The sequence below is a fragment of the Cryptomeria japonica genome, chromosome 5 (genome assembly GCF_030272615.1).
Source record: "Cryptomeria japonica chromosome 5, Sugi_1.0, whole genome shotgun sequence".
Lineage (NCBI taxonomy): Eukaryota > Viridiplantae > Streptophyta > Pinopsida > Cupressales > Cupressaceae > Cryptomeria > Cryptomeria japonica.
The window spans coordinates 732,018,054-732,032,757 of record NC_081409.1 but is presented as its reverse complement, the minus strand read 5'-3'; the positions used below and the strand labels follow the sequence as shown (position 1 = coordinate 732,032,757).

The 14,704-nt window shown below is 35.0% G+C and overlaps 1 protein-coding gene across 1 annotated transcript; it reads left to right on the top strand.

The window, feature by feature from the left end:
* The first annotated feature begins 10,931 nt into the window (after nt 1-10,931).
* Nucleotides 10,932-13,360, top strand: LOC131068865 (uncharacterized). The gene is made up of 2 exons (XM_058004168.2): nt 10,932-11,149; nt 11,434-13,360. The coding sequence occupies exon 2, from the start codon at nt 11,509-11,511 to the stop codon at nt 13,051-13,053; it is 1,545 nt and encodes a 514-aa protein (XP_057860151.2). The 5' UTR covers nt 10,932-11,149; nt 11,434-11,508; the 3' UTR covers nt 13,054-13,360.
* The last annotated feature ends 1,344 nt before the right edge of the window (nt 13,361-14,704 follow it).

The following is a 14,704-nucleotide window of genomic DNA, read 5'->3' as shown; positions in this document are numbered from 1 at the left end:
GTGTTTTGCAATCCTTAACTTTATTAAATTGTTCTTTCAACCACTTAATGCATATGAACAAAAGAAAGATGAAAGAACATAAAGAAAATAACCACAACACCATAACACTAAGATTTTTGTACGTGGAAACCCAGTTAAGAGAAAAACCACGGTGGGGATGAACCCACAATATAGGTATACTCTGCAGAAGTGTAGAAATATTACAATTAGGGAATGCACATGCATTCAGGCACACTGCCTAGAGCTCACTACTCAAAAGAGAGAGGCTCATTGCCTTAAAATCAAATATAAAGATTACATATCAATTGAATTGATCAAAAACATCTACAAATGCCAAAGTATAGTTCTGGTTAAGCACAATACATGAATTTCATACACCTCATCTCTCACTACTATGTTACACTATTCTATTATAATCCAGAGCACCAATCTCTATCTCGGGCACGCAAAATTGCGTACATTCGATCACTAACACCTTCCACACATCCAAAATGATAAAAACCATCACTCTTATATATCCGCAACAAGAAATCATATTGGCTACATGTCGGCTCAAATTATTTTATGAACTGTGTATGAATTGGCGACAAAATCCGAACTTAAATGCTAGTGTGGACCAAAATAATTAAACACAAACTGCCAGATATGTTGGATAAACATCCTCGATCATAAAAACAATCACCAAAGTCGCTCCACTTAATCTGCACAAGGATTTATCATGGTAGTCGGTTGTATTGCACTGCCAGACCAAAACCCGATACACCAGACCTTCTAACTCACACATCAATCATAACCAGAGGCTAAAATTTTGGAATAAGGTACTCCAGACATCTATCAATCTTCCTTGAGATCCGTAACACAAAATATTGACCTGAAACAAAATAACAACCAAAATACCAAACACTGTCAGATGCTTTGTTCTAAGCTTGCTAGACTTAAACCAATCTTTAATTTGACTTCCGGTATGAGCAAATCATTCACTGCAGATGGGTACACCAACTTGGGTTGCAATCAATGATAACACCAGATAACTTGTGCAGTGTCTCTTGCGAACAATTCTTTAACTTGGTGTAAACACAACCTTTATTTTATCAAACTTCCATTATAGCCACCAAATTCAACTTGAGATAAAACCATCACAATGCATATTTCTATGAAGTGGAAATGTATAAACAAAATATTTTTATTCCTCCCAAATTCACAATTCATCTCAATCTATCCAGAGATTACAAATATCAATTTATACATATTCTTTAATGAACATTTCTTAGTATCAATCAAGCTCTCAGAGTCTTCCCCAACAAGCTTTGTTGAAATATGTTTTCTATGTGGTAGGTTCTTGTCTAGACAAAACCATGCTTAGTTATCATCCTTACTACTATAAACCCCTACACGTGATTATCATATTACCATAGGGCTTCATCTCGCCTTCTACTTTTAAAAAGAGGTTAACATGTTAAAATTATGTTAAACAAGCCTTATTGATGAGATTATTCTATTTCATTTATATATATTAATTGGTATATTAGCATGGTGTGCCTATATTCTTTTGAAAGTTATTAAAGTTGTAGAGGACTAGAATTGGGTGGAAGAGTAGAGGAGAAAGAAACCCTAACCAAGTGTTCATTATCACGTAGTGAAGGAGGGCTCCAACCTCCTCCACCCAATTAAGCCACCCAACCCACTCTCTTTGGTCTTTTTGGCTTTTAATTCTCATAATGTTGTTTGTGGCATGTTTCTCTAGCTCGTGTGCTTGTACGTTGGGTGAATTAATGCTTTGTAGCCCTTCTAGATACCATTTTCAATTGTTGATGGCAACCCGCTAGTTGAGGCTACTACTCATAATAACTAGAATTCACCCGGTATCAAATCTTTCAAGAGTGCTTCGATAGAAACCCTAGTAGCCGTCTCAAAATCTACAAAATTTGAGGCATGTCTTATTGTCGTAACTAAAGGAAATGGACAACTAGACAAAGGAAGACGTAAGCAACCTATCAGTATTGTTATTAAACTCTTTATCATTCCTAATTTTGCAAAGCTTAATGTTATTATACAAAAAACAAAAATCGCTTGAAAAGCGTTGCTATTTTTCTAGCGGCCATAGATGTTAATAAGGTCTTGGCTCGAATTTTTTTTTGGATGAATGGTTAAAGAATGGGTTGATTAAAAAAATAGGATTGTATTGCTCGTTCAGTAGAATGATTCAAAAGCGTCTTTTCCTAATATTTTTCAAAAATGCTAGGTCACAGAAGGCTTTGGTTGGGAGACAATATTGGTCTATAGGTAGTTGTACATTTAGGTATTAAAATGGTCACACAAAGTTGCTAATGATGAAATTCTGGCTTTATCATACCCTCGCTAAATTATTGTCAAGAACCTCCACCCTTTACTTTTGAATTTGATCTTGCAAATGTTGGAATCGGTTGGGAAAGTTTTAAGGGTAGATAATGCCAATCTATTCTTCCTCATATGGATGTTAGAGTGCTTGTTCCAATCAACCTCGGTATCAACCTCCCAAGTTCATTGAGATTCCCATTTACGGTGAACCTGTGTCTTGCATTATTGAAGTGCTTGGGAGAATTAATGTGTGCTTTATGTGTCGCTGTGAAGGTCATGTCCAAAAAAACTGCCTCATCAACGTGTTTTGTAAACCTCCCTCCAATCTTGCAACAATTCAAAACCCTAATCTCCTTGTTCATGCCAATTCAAGTGTGGCCCTACCTAGCCAAGGTGTGCTTCATCCTCCTCCCATGCCTTCAGATTCTCCCTCCTCTAGAAATGAGAAAAATTACCTCATCTCGTGACATAAATCACTACAAGATATTGCTTGCATTGCTTATAAAGGTCCTCCTATTAATTTTCCACCCCCAATGCCTTAGTCGACAATGGTGCTAATATTTGCTCAAAAGTTGTTATTGATCTTCCCACCCTTGATAGTTCCTTTGAGGTTGAGAAATTCAATGTTGATCCCCTTCCCTGTTTGATTAGCTCTGTCTCGCTGTCCCAAAGTAGGGAGACCCATAAAGGTAAGTTCGACCTTATTTTTCAAACCAAACTAAGTAAAGCTAGGAGGAAAAATGCTCAAGAGCTTGCCTTGGATAAAATAAGGGAAAACATTATCAATAAGATGGATGTGGCTTAGTATTCTAATAATACTGATGATGTTCTCCATACAAGTTTTGACTCTACCCAATTGGTTGTTGTCTCTCACCCTTAGTCATCAAAGTGTGATGTGCTTTTGAAAGATAATGAAGCCCTTGTTAAGTAGATTGTTAGGGATTTTTCAAACAAGAGCCATAGTACTAAGAAGCTAAATGAGTATGATAATCTATTTTGACCCCAAGGAGCAGGCCTTCTCATTGAAACTGTCCAACAACTTCAGTGTCCTTGCAAACTCTTTTGCTAATGAGCTCCATTCCGATGAGAGTGGACTTTTCAATGCATCTCTCTCTCAACCTTCCCTTAACCCTTTCATTGACGTCTTAGTATTATGATCCATATTATTATTATCCATAACATCGATAACAAGTATATCCCTTTGGTCCTCCTCAATGATGAGGCTATCAAGGATGATCCCCCACCTAGTGCTCTCAATGCGAATTTTGTTGAGAGCCATTAGGTAACAAAGGGATGTCTTAGCCTAGCTTTGGTTCCTTATGACAATTGTAATGTGGGATGCATCATGGACATGGAGGAGTCCCACCCCATAGAGTTTGGTTAGATAATAAAGGCCATTTCATGTAATCCTATCATTAGGGAGGAGAGCCTTCCTATCCAAAGGAACACAAAGCCCTTAAAAAATGAGGCCTCTGATAAATTAATCCCCACAAGAAATGGTCAAATATCAACGATTAAGAAGAAGAAAGGAAGATCCAAAAGTAATATATATCCTCTACCAAAGAACAAAGAAACTAAATTGGATCTACCTAAGTGTTTTGACAGCTTTAGGGCTACAAATTTTGGATACTTCCAACTAAGGTTCCTTATGGAGATAAACTGCATCTCATGGAATGTTAGGGGGTTTGAGTCCCTGAATAGGAAATGTGTGTTCAGGAGATTTCTAAACCAACACAAACACACAATTGCAATATTTCTGTAGGAAGTCAAAGCCATGACTTTTACCTTGGATGTGAATCTTTAATATATTTAGAGGGATGCATTCCAGTTATCAACTAGGTATATTAAAGGTAGCTAACAAATGGGGTAATATGGTCTTTGATACTGAGGTCTCCCCTTGCAACAGAGTAGTTTGGGTCATCATTAATAACAAAGGATACACATTTTCCCCTTGCTCTCTATATGCCTTTAACAACCACAAATCAAGAATTGAGCTTTGGAAATGGCTCATTAGCCTTCTCGATGTTCCTTGGGTGATAGAGGGTGACTTTAATATGACTGAGCACCAGGAAGATAAGTTGGGTGGGTTGGATCCTGAATGGAAAAACATTGGGAAATTCTACTAGACTAGGATGAAAGAAAACCTTTGATTGTTTGATCCTCTAGAAGGCAAAAATAAAGATTATAATACTATTTGGTATACATTGTGTTATTTTTAGCAAGGAAGGAAAATACATGCCAATAAGGATTACTTCTCCTTTAATCAGGATAAAGATGGTAGCACTGTTAGGGTGTGTCCCTACACCCTCTCTGATCACCACCCTATCAAGGCTATGGTCATAATGAATAATTATGTTAGCAAACCCCCTATTAGAAATGATAAATTCATTGTCAATATTAGTCTACTTAATGAGATAGACACTATGTGTGAATTTCGATGATAAGATAAATTAATAAATTGGATAAGAGCATCCCATTTGCCATTAACAAATGGAATAAATTGTTAGTAGTAGGAAGACCCTATTTCAAACGGTGGGCGGAAAGAAGGCCAAATATGATAGGAGGATGAAAAATGAACTAAATGATAACGTCATATATCTTGAAACCCAGATTCAAGCTAATCTAGCTACCCAAGGAGTCTCAAAGTCACTTACCTTTACCAAAGATTCGTTAAGGAGAATACCAACCAAAAAAATCTAAGATTTGAAGGTTAGAGCCAAACTCAATCAGTTGCAATAGGGAGATAAAGAATCTAAGTTTTTCTTCAACTTGTTGAGATAGAAAGAGTTTAAGGAGAGGATCAATAAAGTATGGGAGGAGGGTAGAGAACTGGTAGATCAAGATGATATCAAAGAATCCTTCCTTTTGTATTACCAAAAACTATTTACCTCTTAAGGGAACTCTCCCAAAAGTTAGGAAGCCAAAGTAATATGTAGAAGGCTTATCCCTAAGAAAGTATCCAAGGAGGAAGATAACTTGCTTAGAAGCACTATTAGGACCAAAGGCGAACATGGAGGAACTAGAAGGACCACCACTAGTGGCAGATCTGAAGAAGTGGAATAGTAGTATCAAGTGAATGTATGCCCTGGATAGGGAATCAACCAAATCATTAAAACAACCTTGATCAATATAAAGAGTCTATGTTTCGACAGAACACAATGAATTTTTTTGTATAGCTATTCAAATACATGTACAATTTGTATAATTTTTAAAAACTGTATATCATGGATGTAATTATGTAATAAAGACTAGGATAACAATTTGATAGCTGATTCCAACATTGCTTGGTAAAGGCTGTGTTACTTAATGTATGTTGTTTACCATTTATACTAAATATTCATTTTAAAAAAGTTATTAAAGTCATCCAATGCATAAAAAAGAAGCTACGTCTTTGACAAACACACCATAAAATTGTATGCCTCTCTTTTTTAATCTTAAGCTCTATTTGCGACATTTAGCTATTGTGTAGATAAAATTTGAATGTGTGCAACTAAGATAATATCCTCTCCTCTTTCATTTGACATCTATAAAGCTTCCAGAATAGTTGTATACAACACTATTGTTAGATTACTTGTGCTAAACCTTTTAAGGAAAATTTGTTGGGAGATTGTTGTCCCTAAAACTAAAATTTATATGGATTTACAATATTTTACCCACCTCTTAAATAAATGCTACTAGAAGAAAATTTCAAGCTAAATGCATTATGTTGAGCTATACAAATTTTATCCCATTTGGTCCAACTTTTAAAGATTGAAAATAAAGCTCTTTGAATAAGCTTTTTGCAATCTACACCTTTGAGCTGAAATTTTGTACGTCAAAATTCCCATATCTAAGTAAGTCATATAAGGCAGGTGGCAACACATGAACAATGAAGAAACTTAGATGCATTTATAATTGAGGCATATAACATCTTAAAGCACTTTAAGCTCATGTCTGAAACGATAACAAGGTTGAACTACGACTGACGCATTGATTTTCATATTAGGGTGTCCAGTTTCACACTCTCCTAGCGTGATAAATTGTGTATCTTTAATTAGGGTGTCCAATTTCACACTCTCCTAGCATCCATTTTAGCATTTCTCATTCCTTTATCATTATAGGACCTTTATTATAATAAATTCAAACTCTTATTTGGGCCCTTATTTCTAGGTGTTCCCTTAATCTTTTATTATCTTGATTTATTATACATCCCACCACATTTAAAATCTAAATATGCATTTTCCTTTACTAAACATTATATATCTTTAAACAAACTCATTTGTGGCATTAGAACCCTCTTGTCTCACATCCATTAAAAAAATGGGCTAAAATTGTCAGGATCGGGATGCCTTGAGCATATTAATCCAACGTTTTTTGCCCTAAATTTTGGGAGGATAATATGGCGGTCCTACTCTACCCAAAACTTTGCTCAGTGAGAAGATATCATTTTTCTAGGTCAGCCTAAAGGTGATTTTATTTCTCAATTCCTATATAAGGCATCCCTCTCAATTCATTTCAATATTTATCATCATCACATTCTCATCTAGCAATTGAAAAACAATAATTTTTCTTTAAGAGAAGATTTGATTCAAGGAGCAACAAATTACATCAAGTTATCTTCAATTATCATTTCACGATGGATTTTGTGTGATTTATCATGTTATTGTACCCACATGGAGGACTTGTCTTAAGAACATTGCATCATCAATTAAAGGTATAACCAATTCAGTCAATTATTTCATAAAGCATTTCCATTTCAATTTCAATTAATTCTAGGATTAATTCCAAACATGGTGTTTGACTTATGTAAATCCTTGTCCACAACACAATTTTTCATTCTTTTGTGTGTAGGTGACAAATCCAAAAGTTGTGGGTGAAGAATTTGGTAGAGGAGACAAAGGCAAATAAATTTGGCTATTACAAGAACACAAAGCAGTGGACCAAGACACCCTAGAGGACCAAGACGCCCCAAAAGGACCAAAACACCTTAAGAGGACTAGGATCCCCATAGAGGACCAGGACGCCCAATCCTTCTTGGTCTTGTGCGTCATTGCCCTAACTTCTGTTATAGGTTCCCCCCTGCATCTTTGTTTTATATCTACATGTGTGGCTTCATTTTTTATATGAGATTTCCTATATATCCTTATTACTATCAACTTCACATCATTTAGCCCTAGACCTAGCATTCAAATTACATCCTTTCAATTGCATTTTCAACTCAATCAAAAGGGAATAGAATTAAATATGCATTCAACCCTCTTCCTAATAGAATCAAGGTTGAATTTATTGAGTCCATTTTCCTTTTAATGTGATGTTTTAGGATAGGAGGATGTTGGTGCAACAAGTGCGATACATAATTGTTAATATGTTGTAGGAAACTTTGAAGGTAAAGTTTTATCTCTTTGTAAATGTGGATCTAGATGACATGCCTATTATCCAAAATCTAAACATTTTGAGGGGAGATAATAGTGATCCCCTTTTTTGGAGTCGACAAGTCAAGGGTCAACATGTTAAAAGGAAGGCTTAATGAGTTGGTAAGTGGCCTCCTCTGCCCCCAAGTATCCTTAAGATTTATATTGATGTCTCTTCTTGAGGGAATTCTAGACGTGCAAGAATTGAAGGTATTGGAAGAGATAGTTTGGAAAATGTGATTTTCCTTTTTTCTATTTATAAGGGCCAAGAGCATAATAACTTTATGGAGGCTTTGGTTGCTCTTTATATACTTGAGCAGGGATGTGCTCTTGGTTAGAGTAAGGTCATTTATGAATTTGTCTCCCAGGTTGTTGTGGACATGCTGAATATGTAGATATTGGAGGATGTTGCTTGGTATCTAGTAGTGGTGGTTAGACAAGATCTAAGTTTGAAGGATTCTTTGGAGTTTGTTAATTTTTGTTATGCTTATGGGGAGTGGAATAGGGCGACTAACTGTTTGGAAAAGTGGGCTTCTAAGAAGATGGTTGGCTGGAATATTTGGGGAAGGGGTGATTTTCCCCAAGATTGTGTTCAATCTTTTGATAAGATTATTAAGGATGATATGGTGGTATAGTTGGGGTCCTTTCTGGGTCTCCTTTTGGATGGTGCTTCTTGATATTGTTTTATTATTTATGATTCAATAATATTTTACCCCTTTCCCCCCCCAAAAAAGCTACATAAGCACACAAGTCTAATCACATTTAAGAAAAAGAGATATGGAGATGGGATGACTTATCTCTCTACAATGGTTGTAGGGATGAAGCCTCCTTCCTTCTCCATGTTATTCACAATATGATCTCCAACCTTAAAAAATATAAAGAGTCCATCTTATCTTCTCAAAGAAAACCCAACCCTATCTTCAAAATAGAACAAAATACTGACAAAATGAACCAAGGACCCCCCCCTCATCAATTGAGACTCAAGAGAGAAACTAAGTAATGGTGTCATGTCATTTCCTCTCTCCTAATGAGAGAATGACACATGGATTTCATTCATTTCTCTTATTTCAATTTCAAGGAGATGTGACTTTCATTAATGCACTCACATGGGTGAGAAAGAAAAACTTATGAATACTCCATTTTTTGGCTTCCTTGAAGTCTTCCTCGTAAATGTGAGGGTTGGAAAGTGGGTAAGACTAGACTAAGATACTTTCTAAAGTTGCAAGTTAAACAATACCACCACTCTTATATATGAACTTTAAGAGAGGTCAAAACAAGTTACAAACTCATAAATTTGGCTTTAAAATCCCCCTAATCCATATAGATTAGACTTAGGAAAGTTTTAATGCATAGTAAGAGGTGACGAGACTTATTTAAGGCCCCTTCTATGTCCTTATATGACCAAATTCAAAACTGAAACACAAACATGAGCCTCTTAACCTTAACACTCATACACATCTTAGATCACTTTATTTTCCAATCAATTAAACAATAGAATGATGAAATTATTCTTGACCCACAAGTATTATGCCACAATATTTAACCCTCTTTCTCTCTAAGGCACATGGTCACACTTTAGTGCTTCAATAAGTGAAGTGTCTTATTAAGGGTTTAGATGATTCTTCTTTTCCCACCATTGGCACTAATTTCCTACATTAGTCATCACAATAATTCATCAATTATATGCAAGGTTAGCTTATCATGGATAATCACATTATTTACTAGTCTAAATTACATAATTTAATTGGTCTAGTAATTCACATAAAGAATACACTATGCATTTTAATATATAAAATTTGAATCCACCTTCTAAAAAGATGAAATCTTAAAATTTGACTTTAACATTTATCTATTTGATCTCATTTATCTCAAACAATTCTTTATTATAGAGGGTTACCATTAAATAAGATATTAAATGCACAATCAACAATCCCAATTTTTTGATTTGGCTATGACGAGTCTAGACAATTGATACTTGAGATTTAATGCAAGTGATATGCCTAAGTAATTGACAGTTAAGACTTAATGAAAGTTTAGTGGAATGTAGTGAATATTTAAATGACTTAGTCTAAGTTAACAGGCTCCATCATGTGTATATGAGCTCAATGTGAGAAGTTTAATAATGAATAATGAACGATTTTTTATGACACATAGTTAAGAGTGAGGCTGTCCTAATAATGAGCAAATACTAGAGGCTTCTACTTGATTGTTGATGGATCTTAAGATGCTTGATGATTCAAATGACCTAGGGGTGACACTCTTTTAGACTTTACTTGGATGCACAATTTGAAAGCTTTGAAAAAAAAATGACGAATTTTTGACTAATTGAAAGATGAAACTAATTTAACTAATTGGTAAATGAAGTATCAAGCTAAGTGGGCTTAATTTTAGGGGAAATTCTATAGTTGAGCACACTTGAGCTAGAGTAGTATTGGGTTGGGTGACCTCTTCTAAAGTTTTGATGCTTTGCACCTATGATCATCACCTAGAAGCACTAAGTACTAAGTTGACTGTTAATGCTTAAGAGAGATGGGTTCTTGTGAATCACTGCTCATGAAATATGGGTCAATAAAAATTGACTCAAAAGCTATGTAGGTGAGTCTCGATGACATCATATAGTTTGATACATTACAAAAACACAATAAACAAGAATAATTGGAAGGTTATTGAATTGGGCTTAGAAAAAAATTAAATTTGAACAAGAGAGTCAAATTCACACTATAAATTTGATAAAAGTGTGATTTTATAGTATGCAAGTGGAGAATGTGGGAAGATGATTATGTTTAGTCCCTAAGAATTTAAGTCAAAGGAGATGCCAACTCAATTAAAATTGTGTACTAAGACCAAATATCTAAAACATTTTTACAAAATAACATGCAACAAATATTAAAAACACATAGTATTTTCACCATAACGAAACATTATTAACATAATTTCATTTAATTCAATAATCAAAACACTCCTCTTTTAAATATATCTCTTTTCCAAATATTTAATTTTTAAATAATCTTCTTCTAATAATTTAATATAATTAAGAAAAAAACAGAGCAGGATTTGCTTCCAATATTTATGCATATTGTTAAAATTAATAGTAAATATATTAAAAAACAATAGATATTAAAATTTAATATTTATTATTTTTTATTGTAATTATTACTATTAATTAATTATCATGTTAGTTTAAAAATAGACGTATCCTCCTTTGTTGGCAAACAACAGAACTATATACGGATGACCTAAAAACACAACCTTTTCTACATGCCTGTAATTCTAAAACCCTTTCAGATTCTTGAAAAATCCTCCATCCAAAAATCCTATCAGATTCTCATTTTCGTCTGCTAGAGGCAAAAAAGTGTAAAAAATATCGATCAGCATTTTCAGTTCGCGAGGTACATAAGGAATCGAAAGGATTCTTTCCAGAGGTAAGAAATTCGTTCATATGTTTTGTGCTACTGGAAACAAAAGCTTAATAATCCTTTGACATAGATTCTGTTACTGTGGGCATTTTTTTGATCTAGGTTATTGTAGAAAAGCCTAAAGAACCCAACATTAGTGTCAAAATCTTCTTTTGTAGTTTTTCGGATTTGCACAAAAGACTTGAAATCAACTTTATTAGGATCCATCTTTTAGTTTTTCAGTGTTTTTGATCTTGATTTGCAAAACTGCTAAAGAAGTATTAATATGGAATCGAATTTTCTTTTCGCAGTTATTTCTGATCTGGTTGGTTGCTGGAAAACCCTCATTTGAAGTGTTTTTTCGTTGTCTCCAAACCCCTGTAAAAATGGCCGCTGAGGGTACAGTTGCAGACATGTTTACAGTCCAGAAGACTATGGGTCAAGTCCTGTGCTGCATGTGTGGCATTTCTATGCCACCCAATGCAGCCAATATGTGTGTAAATTGCATCCGTTCTCAAGTTGACATCACAGAGGGCTTGCAGAAACATGTCACAATCCTCCACTGCCCTGAATGCAGTTCTTATTTACAGCCCCCCAAAACATGGATCAAAGCTCAGCTAGAATCTAAAGAGCTTCTGACTTTCTGCATCAAAAGGCTTAAAAATCTCAATAAAGTCAGGCTTGTTCATGCTGAATTCATATGGACTGAGCCTCATTCTAAACGAATTAAAGTCAAGTTGAGAATACAAAAGGAGGTCCTTAATGGGGCTATATTAGAACAGGCTTATGTTGTTGAGTATGTACAACAAGAGCATATGTGCGACAGCTGTAGGAGGGTTCAGACAAACCCAGATCAGTATGTGGCTGTTGTGCAGGTACGACAACATGTTAGCCATAGGAGAACATTTTTCTATCTTGAACAGTTGATACTCAAGCATGGTGCAGCTGCACAGGCGGTTAATATTAAGCAAGTTCACGAGGGTGTTGACTTTTTCTTTGCTAATAGGAGCCATGGTTCTAAGTTTGTGAACTTTTTGGGTAGTGTGGTGCCTACTTTGAATCGAAACGATAAGCAGCTGGTATCACAGGATATTAAGAGTAATACTTATAATTACAAGTATACTTTCTCTGTTCAGATTTGTCCTGTTTGCAAAGAAGATCTGATTTGCCTTCCTCCCAAAGTTTCTTCTAGTTTGGGGAACTTGGGTCCTCTTGTTTTGTGCACCAAAGTGAGTACTAATATTATGCTGCTTGATACATTTACCTCAAGGCATGCATTTATGGATGCAAATCAATATTGGAGGGTGCCCTTTAGGTCTCTTCTCTCAGGCAGGCAGTTGGTAGAGTATATTGTTTTGGATATTGAGGTTAATGTTGGCTTGATTACTGTGGGTGGTATGAAGTATTCATTGGCAGATGCACAGGTTGCTCGTGTTTCAGACTTTGGAAAGAATGACACAATTTTTAATGTGAAAACTCATCTGGGTCATCTTCTGAATCCTGGAGACTATGCTCTTGGTTATGATCTCTATGGTGCAAATACTAATGATTTAGAAATGGACAAGTATAAAGGACTTAATCTTCCTGATGTAGTTTTGGTTAAGAAAAGTTATGAAGAGAAACGCCAGAAGAAGAGAGGCAAGCCTCGGCCCTGGAAGCTTAATAATCTGCCTATGGAGGTGGAGCCATCTTCTAAAGTTAAAACAGAGGATGCAAAGGAAACTCAAGACTATGAAAAGTTTTTGGAAGAATTGGAAGAAGACCAAGAGATGCGGTCAAAGATTGCCTTGTATAGAAATAAGAATTATCAACCATCAGAGACAGTGTCTATGACTGATGGTGAAGATGCTCCTTCTGTACCATTAGAAGAGTTACTAAATGATCTTGCACTAGAGGATGATGAGCAAGAAGATGAAGAAATGGAAGGTTAAATGCTAAAAGTTTTTTTTTTCTTGTTTTGCTTTTTTGTAAATGACATGGTCAATTTGTGTTTCGAAAGAGTTAATCTTTTAGACTAAGGTATGGGATTTGTTTGTACGCCGTGTATTTGAAATGGAGAGCATGAAAAGAATTGTCATCTGACAGTTATGCAAGTATACATAATTTGACAGTGTTTTTTACTTATACATGTTGTCAAATTTGTTTCATAGACTTAATTCAAGTATGTATTGATATGGCACTTTTGAATTAAGACATTATATCTCACTATGCTAATTAATAAATTAGTTTTAACTTGTACTGGCCAGCCCACAAATATTGAAATATTGATTTAACAGATGTTAATTCAGAGAAACTAAGTTTAGGGCCAAGGAATATTCAAAATGTGGTGACTATCTTTGTTGGATTGTTTTCTATGTTAGAGTTGAACATGCAGTTTTAAGATTCTAATTTGTATGGTTCTCTATCCAACAATTTTGGCCGAATGGTTGATGCTTGAATTTTTTTTTTAAGAATATGGCCCATCATCTGGTTTCTCTAACCTGTTTATGCTTTCCACTGGTTCCTGCCAAACATTATTTGTTTTGTTTCTACTTGGAATGGCTTGCCAGTTTTTTAAAGTTCACTGTGAAAAGCATTGCACCCGGTTTGGAATTCAATAAGTAAACGGGGCTTTTATTCAGCTATCTTGAATGTGTTCAGATAATAGAAAGTGATTAAAATACAAGACAATATACATAATAGAAACAAAGTGGAGATTAGGATCTGCTTATGTTTGATAGCAGCAGATATTATTATACTCCAGAGCATCCTTTAGTCACTTTGGCTTATTTTTAGCCAACCAGATTGAAATATCCTTTTTTAAGATTTCAAATGGAAACACTCAGAAAATTAATCAGTCACAGCAAAATTTGCACATCTTATAATCAAATTCAAACATCTTTGACAATCATATCAACCTCATGCATCATTGCTCAGATCAGATTTCTGAATATTTCTAATCCTGATGTTTTTAGCAGCTCAAGCAATGTTATTACAAAGATATTTTATGCTAACTACTATATGGATAATTCTTTATTTTGGTCTCCAATTTAGACTTGGGAGGCAGAGGGTTGCTTCGTCTCAGGCTCTTTAGTCTTTAACTTTTCCATTTTTTGGCATCTATACATACAGTCACTCCAAGTTTCCCCACAAGAACATCCAATATTTTCTCCATTGTTTCAGCTTTCCCATGGATTGAGTGATGTTAGCAATGCCCTCTTCCAATTTGTTGAATCTCTTTTCACCATTGGAAAGTCTTCTATCATCTTCTATAAATCCATGATTTTGATTTGTATTACTGTTTTCAACCTTATTGTGGATATCTCTTGTTGCAGAGGAACCAATAAACCTATTCCTTTTTGATAGCTGATTTAGTGAGTGTCATGAATTGCAAAATTGAAAGCTACAAACACACCTCATGAAACCACGTCATAATTAACAAGAAATCGTGTTCTAGTACCAGATCGATCCATAAATAGGGTGGATATTTCACTTCTTTACTTATCAACACGAATCTCAGTTGTCCCAATCAAGTTCTGACTAATCTACTCGTCAATTTTGAAGCACAAATGCCTAAAGCAGTCCTAAAAATCCTTAATTGTG